Genomic DNA, 11,967 nt, shown 5'->3' with positions numbered 1-11,967 from the left:
AGACCGTGAACGAGCAAATTGATAGTGGAAAGCCGGTGGACATAATATACTTGGACTTCCAGAAAGCATTTGACAAAGTTCCACACAAAAGACTTCTTAGGAAACTACAAAGCCATGGCATAGAGGGAGATATACAAAGATGGATAGGCAAATGGCTGGAAAACAGGAAGCAGAGAGTGGGCATAAATGGGAAGTTCTCCGACTGGGAGAAAGTGACTAGTGGTGTACCCCAAGGCTCGGTACTTGGGCCGATCCTTTTTAATATTTATATCAATGACCTGGAAAACGGAACATCCAGTGAGATCATCAAGTTTGCAGACGACACAAAACTCTGCCGGGCAATCAGATCGCAGGAGGACAGTGAGGAACTCCAGAGCGACTTGTGTCGGTTAGAAAAATGGGCGGAGAAATGGCAGATGAAGTTCAACGTGGAGAAATGCAAGGTAATGCATTTAGGCAGTAAAAATAAGGAATACGAGTACAGAATGTCAGGTGCAACTCTGGGAAAAAATGAACAAGAAAGGGATCTGGGTGTACTGATAGATAGGACCCTGAAGCCGTCGGCACAATGCGCGGCAGCGGCAAATAAGGCAAATAGAATGTTGGGCATGATAAAGAAAGGAATCTCGAGTAGATCGGAGAAAGTTATAATGCCGCTTTATAGGGCAATGGTCAGACCCCACTTGGAATACTGCGTCCAACATTGGTCTCCCTACTTAAAGAAGGATATAAAACTGCTGGAGAGGGTGCAGAGACGAGCAACTAAACTAGTGAAGGGTATGGAGAAACTGGAATATGAGGATCGACTTAAAACACTGGGATTGTTCTCCCTTGAGAAAAGGAGACTGCGTGGGGATATGATCGAAACCTTCAAAATACTGAAAGGAATCGACAAAATAGAGCAGAAAAAACTATTTACATTGTCCAATTTGACACGGACAAGAGGACATGAAATGAAGCTAAGGGGGGGCAAGTTCAGGACTAATATCAGGAAGTTCTGCTTCACACAGAGAGTGGTTGACATCTGGAATACTCTCCCAGGGGAGATTATTGCGGAATCGACAGTCCTAGGCTTCAAAAGCAAACTAGATGCATATCTCCTTGAGAGAGGCATATAAAGATATGGTTGGCTATAAAATAAGCCAGGTGTATACCTAGCAGGGCCTCCGCGTGTGCGGATCGCCGGACTTGATGGACCGAAGGTCTGATCCGGAGATGGCGCTTCTTATGTTCTTATGTTATGTTCTTATGAATGAATAGAATGAAAATGATATAAAATTACTTGCTTGCGGGGACCGCGTGTTCCGGCTCACACAAGGAAGGAGGGGGTGAAAGGGAAAAAGTTTCTCTTCCTTGGAAATAGATTCTGAAGTGACCTCATCAAAAAAGACCAGCACCAAATGTACAAGAAATCCCTTAAACAATGTCAAAAGAGCCCAAAATAGAAAACTGCTACTGCCTTGAGACTCCATTATTGAAGGGATCAACTGAAATCACAGAAGAGACAGGAAAAGGTTAAATGCCTCATGGAATCCTCAGGTACAAAACACAAACCAAATTGTGAATGAAATCAGAGCTTTTCTTGTCATTATCCATCTGGAAAAAAAGGCGTACTAGAAATAATGCCTCAGCAATACAATTTTCAGAAATTCTATTTGCTCATGGTAAGGTAGAAGAGAGACTGCTAGTGATGGTGGGGGGACTGATAGAAGATATGAAAGAAGGGTGGTAGAAAGGAACAGATGGTAAAGGAGGGAGGGAAGGGTGGTGGTGGAAAGGAATAGAACAGACATTGAAAGAGGGTAGAGAGGAACAGACCCTGAAAGGAAATGTGGAAGGCAGAGTGGGGAGAAGACGCTGGAAGGGAAGAAGACAGATGCCAGACTATGGGGGAGCGGAGGGAAGAAGATGGGTGCTAGACGGGGACGGTGACGGGGCAGTGAATGGGATGGCAGTGGCGGTGACGGGGCAGTGAAAGGGATGGCGGTGACGGGGCGGTGAAGGGAACGGCGGTGACGGGGTGGTGCAGAGGATGGTGGGCCGGGGACGGTGCAGTGACAGGGACAGATTTTTTCCCCGTGTCATTCTCTAATCCACACGAAAAAGGAGATTATCGCTGAAAAATAGCTGGAAAGCGATGACCACAAATGCTCGCAGTCTAAGCAACAAAGTTCATGATCTGCAAGCCCTGATGTTAGAGGCAGATCTAGATATTGTTGCTATCACAGAGACATGGTTCAGTGAATCACATGGATGGGATGCAAACATACCGGGATATAATCTTTTTAGGAAGGACAGAGATGGTCATAAAGGTGGAGGAGTAGCTCTCTATGTAAAGATCAATATCCAAGCGACCGAAATGCAAGGGACCTGGGGAGAGGAAGAAGCGATATGGATTGCTCTGAAAAGAGAAGATGGAACTTCTATCTACGTGGGTGTAGTCTACAGACCTCCGACTCAATCGTAGCAAATTGATAAGGATCTGATTGTGGATATCCAAAAGTTTGGAAGGAAAGAGGAGGTTCTGCTGTTGGGAGATTTCAACCTGCCGGATGCGGACTGGAATGTTCCGTCTGCGGAATCGGAAAGAAGTAGGGAGATTGTGGATGCCTTTCAAGAGGTTCTGCTCAGACAAATGGTGACAGAACCCACAAGGGAAAAAGCGATATTGGATCTGGTCCTCACAAATGGAGAGAGTATCTCTAATGTTCGAGTGGGTGCTCACCTGGGAAGTAGCGATCATCAAACGGTTTGGTTTGATATAACGGCTAAAGTGGAGAGCGGCCGCACGATACTTAAAGTCCTAGATTTCAAACATACGGACTTTAATACAATGGGAAAGTACCTGAAGAAAGAACTGTTAGGATGGGAGGACATAAGAGAAGTGGAAAGACAGTGGTCTAAGCTGAAAGGAGCGATAAAAGTGGCTACGGACCTTTATGTGAAGAAAATCAATAAAAACAAGAGAAAAAGGAAGCCGATATGGTTCTCCAGCCTAGTGGCTGAGAAAATAAAGGCGAAAGAGTTGGCGTTCATGAAATATAAAAAAAACCAAGAAGAGGAGAGCAGAAAGGACTACAGGTGAAACTGAAAGAAGCCAAGAGAGAGATACTTTTGGTGAAGGCATAGGCGGAAGAACAAATGGCTAAAAATGTAAAAAAGGGAGATACAAATTTTTTCAGATATATTAGTGAAAGGAGGACGATAAAAAATGGAATTGCTAGGCTAAAAGATGCTGGGAACAAATATGTGGAGAGTGATGAGGAGAAAGCAAATGTGCTAAACAAATACTTCTGTTCTGTGTTCACAGAAGAAAATCATGGAGAGGGACCGAAATTGTCTGGCAAAGTTACACGAGAAAATGGAGTAGATTCTGCGCCGTTCACGGAGGAGGGTGTTTATGAGCAACTTGAAAAACTGAAGGTGGACAAAGCGATGGGACCAGACGGGATCCATCCCAGGATACTAAGGGAGCTCAGAGAGGTTCTGGCGAGTCCTATTAAAGACTTGTTCAACAAATCTCTGGAGACGGGAGTGATTCCTGGGGATTGGAGGAGAGCAGATGTGGTCCCTATTCATAAAAGTGGTCACAGGGATGAAGCAGGAAACTACAGGCCGGTGAGCCTCACTTCAGTTGTTGGAAAAATAATGGAAGTGTTGCTGAAAGAAAGGATAGTGTACTTCCTTGAATCTAATGGGTTACAGGATCCGAGGCAACATGGCTTTTCAAAAGGTAAATCGTGCCAAACGAACCTGATTGAATTTTTTGATTGGGTGACCAGAGAGCTGGATCGAGGACATATGCTAGATGTAATTTACTTGGATTTCAGCAAAGCCTTTGATACAGTTCCTCATAGGAGGGTGTTGAACAAACTTGAAGGGCTGAAGTTAGGACCCAAAGTGATGAACTGGGTCAGAAACTGGCTGTCGGACAGACGCCAGAGGGTGGTGGTTAATGGAAGTCACTCGAAGGAAGGAAACGTGACTAGTGGAATCCCTCAGGGTTCGGTGCTGGGGCCAATCCTGTTCAATATGTTTGTGAGTGACATTGCTGAAGGGTTAGAAGGAAAAGTGTGCCTTTTTGCAGATGATATCAAGATTTGTAACAGAGTAGACACCGAAGAGGGAGTGGAAAATATGAAAAAGGATCTGCAAAAGTTAGAGGAATGGTCTAATGCCTGGCAACTAAAATCCAATGCAAAGAAATTCAGAATAATGCATTTGGGGATTAATAATAGGAAGGAACTGTATATGCTGGGAGGAGAGAAGCTGATATGCACGGACGGGGAGAGGGATCTTGGGGTTATAGTGTCCGAAGATCTAAAGGTGAAAAAACAGTGTGACAAGGCAGTGGCTGCTGCAAGAAGGATGCTGGGCTGTATAAAGAGAGGCGTAGTCAGTAGAAGGAAGAAGGTGTTGATGCACCTGTACAGGTCATTGGTGAGGCCCCACTTGGAGTATTGTGTTCAGTTTTGGAGACCGTATCTGGCGAAAGACGTAAGAAGACTTGAGGCGGTCCAGAGGAAAGGAGAGACAGGGGAGATATGATTCAGACGTTCAAATACTTGAAGGGTATTAACGTAGAACAAAATCTTTTCCAGAGAAAGGAAAATGGTAAAACCAGAGGACATAATTTGAGGTTAAGGGGTGGTAGATTCAGGGGCAATGTTAGGAAATTCTACTTTACGGAGAGGGTAGTGGATGCCTGGAATGCGCTCCCGAGAGAGGTGGTGGAGAGTAAAACTGTGACTGAGTTCAAAGAAGCGTGGGATGAACACAGAAGATTTAGAATCAGAAAATAATATTAAATATTGAACTAGGTCAGTTACTGGGCAGACTTGCAGGTCTGTGTCTGTGTATGGCCGTTTGGTGGAGGATGGGCAGGGGAGGGCTTCAATGGCTGGGAGGGTGTAGATGGGCTGGAGTAAGTCTTAACAGAGATTTCGGCAGTTGGAACCCAAGCACAGTACTGGGTAAAGCTTTGGATTCTTGCCCAGAAATAGCTAAGAAGAAAAAAATTAAAAAAAAATAAAAATTAAATTGAATCAAGTTGGGCAGACTGGATGGACCATTCGGGTCTTTATCTGCCGTCATCTACTATGTTACGTCTTCAAGGCTCACTTCCATGGATGTTAATTTTTCTGCTTGATCTCCATTGAAGATTTGCTCGGGTTCCGGTATGTTGGATGTGTCTTCATTTGTAAATACAGACGAAAAGAACACATTAAGTCTTTCTGCTACTTCTTTCTCTCCTTCACCACTCCCTTCCTGTCTCCATCGTCCAGCGGTCCCACCTCCTCCCTAGCCGGCTGTTTCCCTTTAACATATCTAAAGAACGGTTTGAAATTTTGTGCTTCCCTGGCTAGCCTCTCTTCATACTCTCTTTTGGCTTTTCGAACCATACGGTGACATTCTTTTTGATATTTCCTGTGCTCTTTCCAGTTCCCCTCCGTTTTGTTGATCGGCCAGCCCAGTCGGGGTTTAAGATTTTAGTTTAGTGAATCACGTCCCTGCCTACTTTGCATGCCTTTTCCCGCATTTGCGTGCACGGATCAGAATTGGATCAGTGCACAGTTTAGTGAATCGGGTCGGAAGGAAATCGGGTCGCAAAGGGGTGACAAATCGATCGGTTTGCTAAGTGAATCTAGCCAATTGTTCACATCATCTCTCCTATCCATTGTCCTAGTGTTGGGGTGGGAGTACATGTAAATGTTTTATCTACTTAACTAGTATGCACTTCCTGGCTGTCCTCAGCATCTTTCCTACACACATCCTTATTCTCTTGCTTCCTCCCCCATATCCCTTCAAGTTCTTCAGCAGCATCAAGTCTTGCCTTGCTTGAATTACTGTCCTGTGCATGACCCTATGGTCACCCTTAATCCATTCCAGTACCCTCCAATTACAAGCATGTTTCCTTTTAATGTCTTTTAAGCATAAGATAAGTTTAACCGCTAATTGAATTGCTTGTTTGGTTTACAGTTCCTGTACATAATGTTCTTTAAAAATATGATTTTTGTTTAATGAACACTAGCTATTGGGGATTTATAATTAAGTTGTCTGCTGAAATTACTATCCACTGCAAAACAGAACCTCTTTTGATTCTTTCTAATCCAACAGAAATATGAAAATTATACAAAAGGGGTTGAGGAATGTCTGGAGCAAATTAATTCCAAAACGTTTAACAGAATAGGATGAAACTTGGCATATGGGGAAAAAGAGTTAAAACCCATCAAAATTCAATAATTTGTCAAAGCGTACTGGAAGATTCCAAAGAAATAAGCTCCCCCTCCCCCCCTAAAAAAACACAACAAATTGGCCCAGGGCATTGATGTAGCATATAAACTTACATAAGGTGAAACAACAATTAGGGTATTAAAGTTTTCAAGAACTGCTTTCTTTACTCATTCATCAATTTAGTGGCATGAATATAGCCCTCGCCTGGATACTGAGGTCAAAATCACATTCATTCAGTTTTCTATAGTGTTCTCCCATTGTGTGTGTCTTTGCCACACTCAAAACTAGATGGGTGTCATCTTTATTACCTAAAAACCTATTTATCTTTAAATCCCAAAACAATGTTGCAACTTTGCATACAAAATCTTTTTTTCAGCAGTTAGTGTATCCAAAGCACTATTTCCGGCAGTGTTCTCTTCTCAAAACCAACATCCATATGATTTACAGTCCACCTAGATTTAAGAGAAGAAATAAAGTAACATCTCTTCCACAGGCAATGAAGAATGCACCGTCAAGAGCCCGGGGATGGAACATCGATGTTCACGGTGATATTGATGTATAAGTGGTTGTGCTCCACCATCAACAATTTATACGTACAGGAGTTTAAACCATCCGTCTTCCACACCTTTGCTACTTGACTTAGGAGCCTTCCTCTGATGAGAAAATGGGGGAAAAATAGGGAGTGAAGTCTTAAAATGCTCATAGAGAACAGTCATTGCAATTCTAAGGCATGGTAATACAACATAAATTAATATACACTAGAGAATGACATGGGGACCGTTTACCATGGTAAACCGTGGTCACCGCAGTAAGTCTGCAGGAATGGAGACATTTGCAACTAGTTTACCACGGGAACGGGGGGACAAGATCTTTTACCACCCTATGGGAGTGATGAAAAGTCTTGCTCCTGTGGTAAAAAAAAATTGCACCCGTGTCAGACTCAGCATTTCCACCCCAGCTCCTCTTGTGCCTATTTTACCTTCAGGAGCCAGCCATGCCACGATGAAGACAGAAGGAACCCAAAACCAAAGCCTGAGACCAATGTGATTTGAAGAACAAAAATTACCAGACAAGTGGTAAAAAAAAAAAAAAAAATTATTTATTTTTATATTTTGTGATTAGAATATTTCAGATTTGAAATATGTATCCTGCTAGAGCTGGTATTAGACATTACTGGGAACCGCAGAGCTCAGGCTGTGCTTCTTTAGCTTCCAGCTGGCTTAGAGCTCTCTGACCAGGGGGCAGTTGCCCTCCCCAGCACTATTCTTGCCATGTGTGACTAAAGTATTCTGTTAGCTTGATTTTTCTATGTAGCATTCTGTAATAATTTGGTTTGTTCAGTTTTCACAATAGTGGAGGGAATATTTATGAAAGGGGGGTACAGGGGTTTTGTTGATCCTTGCTCTGTATTATTTGTGTTTATAAAATGACAATTATACAGAATATTGTCTCTTTAATAAAATAAGTTCAATATAAAATCATAACTCTTCAATTATACAGAATATTGTCTCTTTAATAAAATAAGTTCAATATAAAATCATAACTATTCAAGGCTTGTGCAGATGGGATTTGATAGTTTGGAGAGCAGAGATGGGGACCGAGCTCATGGGGATGGGGCAGGAACGGGGACCGAGCTCACGGGGATGGGGTGGGAACGGTGATAAATTTTTCCCCGTGTCATTCTCTATTATCCCAAACCCATTTAAGATTAGACCTAACCCAGTGTCTCTCAAACTGTGCCATGGAACAGTGGTGTGCCCCAAAGAGATTCTGGGTAACAGAGAGATTCCAGAGTTTTACTTTATTTTTAAAAATTCCCTTCATAGTATACACTAGAATAGATTACAAGTACGTTGTGTACGCAAGAGTTTGTCAATGTTATGAGCGTCTATGGACAAGTAATTTTATTTTTATTTTTTTATGCTTTAGTTATCCTAACGAGAAACAAAGCAATCAAGGCTTTGTTTCCATTTGGATCTTCTTATCTTTGCAAACTTGGATTTTCAGCTCTGACTGAAATTAAATCAAAAAAAGAGAACGACTGCAGATGGTGGATGATGAAATCTGTGTTTGCTTGTCAACTATCGAGCCGCGTTTTGAGTTAATTTGCACTCAAAACCAAACACAACCATCACATTGATTAGCAATTCTATTCTATCTATTTTAGTTTCACCATTATTACAATTACCCATCCATAGCTTAAAAAACTTTAAATAAATAAATTTTTTTTGTTGGTTTTGCAATTTTATAATTTCAGTTATAATGTGCTACAAAAATCCATTTGCTCCATTTAATGTACCGGAGCGAAAAAAGTTTGTGCTATAAAAATTCATTTGCTCCATTTAATGTACCGGAGCGAAAAAAGTTTGAGAGACACTATTCTAACCCTATATTTAAACTTACCTTGTGGTAACCATTAACTCAGGGGTGTCCAATGTCGGTCCTCGAGGGCCGCAATCCAGTCGGGTTTTCAGGATTTCCCCAATGAATATGCATTGAAAGCAGTGCATGCACATAGATCTCATGCATATTCATTGGGGAAATCCTGAAAACCCGACTGGATTGCGGCCCTCGAGGACCGACATTGGACACCCCTGCATTAACTGAACCCTGAGGCTGATACAGGAAACCATAAGCAAGTTGCTTCGCTGTATAGTAGGTTTGCTTTGGATGCAAATTAGTCACACAGCAACCATTTGTGTGGCAGCTACAAAATAGATAACAGTATCTCAAGGGGTAGTTATCTTTTTAATATGCCTGTTTTTGCACAGTTCAAAGTTTAATGAGTTGCTATCTATATGAGACCCAATGAGCAAAAAGGTATTAGTGGGGTTAGAAACATAGAAACATAAAAATAGACGGCAGATAAGGGCCCACGGCCCATCTAGTCTGCCCACCTTAATGTCCCTCCCCTACCTTTGCCCTGTGAATAGATCCCATATGCCGATCCCATTTGGCCTTAAAATCAGGCACGCTGCTGGCCTCAATCACCTGTAGTGGAAGACTATTCCAGCGATCAACCACTCTTTCAGTGAAAAAGAATTTCCTGGTGTCACCTCGTAGTTTCCCGCCCCTGATTTTCAACGGATGCCCTCTTGTTGTCGTGGGACCCTTGAAAAAAAAGATATCTTCCTCCGCCTCGATGCGGCCCTTAAGATACTTGAACGTCTCGATCATGTCCCCCCTCTCTCTGCGCTCCTCGAGCGAGTATAGCTGTAATTTGTCAAGCCGTTTTTCGTATGGTAGATCCTTGAGTCCCGAGACCATCCGGGTGGCCATTCTTTGCACCGACTCCAGTCTCAGCACATCCTTGCGATAATGCGGCCTCCAGAATTGCACACAGTATTCCAGGTGGGGCCTCACCATGGATCTATACAATGGCATAATGACTTCCGCCTTACGACTGACGAAACCCCTTCGTATGCAGCCCATGATTTGTCTTGCCTTGGACGAAGCCTGCTCCACTTGATTGGCAGACTTCATGTCCTCACTGACAATTACCCCCAAGTCTCGTTCTGCTACCGTTTTTGCTAGGATCTCGCCATTAAGGGTATAAGACTTGCATGGATTCTGGCTGCCCAGGTGCATAACTTTGCATTTTTTGGCATTGAAGTTGAGTTGCCATGTCCTAGACCATCGCTCCAGTAGGAGTAGGTCATGCATCATGTTGTCGGGCACTGAATCTTCGTCTGTTGTGCATTTGCCCACTACATTACTCAGTTTGGCGTCATCGGCGAATAATGTTATTTTACCTCGAAGCCCTTCTGCCAAGTCTCTTATAAAGATGTTGAATAGGATTGGGCCCAAGACTGAGCCCTGTGGTACTCCACTAATCACCCGTCATTTCGGAGGGGGTTCACCACCACCCTTTGGAGCCTACCTCCAAGCCAGCTCCCAACCCATTTCATCAATGTGTTACCTAATCCTATAGAACTCATCTTGCTCAGTAACCTGCGGTGTGGTACGCTATCGAATGCTTTGCTAAAGTCCAGGTACACGATGTCCAGGGACTCCCCAATATCCAGCTTCCCCGTTACCCAGTCAAAGAAGCTGATCAGGTTGGATTGGCAGGATCTCCCCTTAGTAAATCCATGTTGTCGGGGATCCCGTAGATTCTCCTCATCCAGGATCTTATCTAATTGGTGTTTGATTAGAGTTTCCATTAGTTTGCTCATTATCGATGTTAGACTCACTGGTCTGTAGTTTGCTGTCTCCATCTTTGAGCCTTTCTTGTGGAGTGGAATGACGTTAGCCGTCCTCCAGTCCAATGGGACGCTGCCTGTATTAAGGGAGAGGTTGAAGAGCGCGGACAGTGGCTCCGCCAAGACATCACTCAGCTCCCTAAGCACCCTGGGGTGCAGGTTGTCCGGCCCCATTGCTTTGTTAACCTTGAGCTTTGACAGCTCACCGTAGACACTGCTGGGCGTAAACTCAAAGTTACTAAACGGGTCAACTGAGCCAACCCTTGTCTGTAGCTGAGGGCCGAGCCCTGGCGCTTCTCGGGTGAAGACTGAGCAGAAGTATTCATTTAATAGTTGGGCTTTTTCTGAATCCTTTTCCACATAGTCTCCGTCTGGTTTCCTAAGACGTACAATCCCGCCTGAGTTTTTTCTTCTATCACTAATATACCTGAAGAAGGATTTATCTCCCTTCTGGATGTTCTTTGCTAGAGACTCCTCCATGAGGAATTTAGCCTCCCTGACTGCTGTTTTGACGGCTTTTGATTTGGCCAGGTAGTCTGCTCTAGAGTCCTGCTTCCCTGATTGTTTTAAGAGATGAATGCTTTTTTCTTCTCCTTGATCAGGTCTGAGATCTCCGCAGTAAACCACTGTGGCTTATTGTTCCTTCGCCGTTTACTTACTGATTTTACATAGCAGTTTGTTGCTTCTTGTATGGTTGCTTTCAAAGTCGACCACATGTCTTCCACGTTATCGGTTTCTTCTTGGCTTTGTAGCGCCTGGTGAACAAAGTCTCCCATTTCTTTGAAATTTGTGTCCTTGAATTTGAGGACTTTGGTTAGTGTAGTAGATTTAGTGAAACCTTTCCTGATATTGAACCATACCATGTTGTGGTCACTGGAGGCCAATGTGTCGCCCACCGAGACCTCTGTGACACTTTCTCCATTGGTAAGTATCAGGTCCAGTATTGCCTGATCCCTTGTCGGTTCCAACACCAGTTGCCTGAGGGTTACTGTTATTACTGTTGGTTTATCTGAGTGTACATCACCAAAATATTTACAAGATTGTGCGATATCCTATGTGCCCTCGCGACTATTGCATTCTGCTGCACAATGTGGTTTGGTCATTCCTACTCATAAGAAATTACATTTAGAAGCTATGAGAACTAGTATTTTTCATGAGTGGAACAAGCTTCTAGTATACATCAGGCAACAAAAAGATTGGTGTAGTTTTAAGAAACTGCTAGTGTCATCTTTTTTTGTAAAATGAAGTATGATGGTTGATGCTTTTTATATGACAGCACTTTTTGCTGACTTTGATATGTCAATTTTGTTTTATTTGTTTTAATTATGTATGTATTGTTGTAATCTGCCTTGTTTAAAGGCAGAATATAAGTAATAAACTATTATCTAAAACACATATGGAGGGTCAGTTTTCATTTTTGAAAGTTTTGTATACTGTAAGTTCAGAATGGGCCTATACAACTTTTTTTTTTACAACTTTGATGTTTCATGTTCCATAGGTATATAATTTCTGGGGTTAATTACTTTTTTTT

General features: G+C 42.9%; 1 protein-coding gene across 1 annotated transcript in view; it reads right to left on the bottom strand.

The window, feature by feature from the left end:
- Nucleotides 1-5,411: 5,411 nt before the first annotated feature.
- The window catches only part of B4GALT4 (beta-1,4-galactosyltransferase 4), a 145,579-nt gene continuing 139,023 nt past the window's right edge, over nt 5,412-11,967 (bottom strand). Inside the window, exon 7 of the mRNA XM_033943443.1 lies at nt 5,412-6,887. Within this exon, the coding sequence (XP_033799334.1) occupies nt 6,746-6,887 (142 nt within the window). The 3' untranslated portion in view covers nt 5,412-6,745. The remainder of the gene's footprint in view (nt 6,888-11,967) is intronic.

Source organism: Geotrypetes seraphini, chromosome 4 (genome assembly GCF_902459505.1).
Source record: "Geotrypetes seraphini chromosome 4, aGeoSer1.1, whole genome shotgun sequence".
In the NCBI taxonomy this organism is placed as follows: Eukaryota; Metazoa; Chordata; class Amphibia; order Gymnophiona; family Dermophiidae; genus Geotrypetes; species Geotrypetes seraphini.
This window is presented reverse-complemented; position numbering and strand designations above follow the sequence as displayed.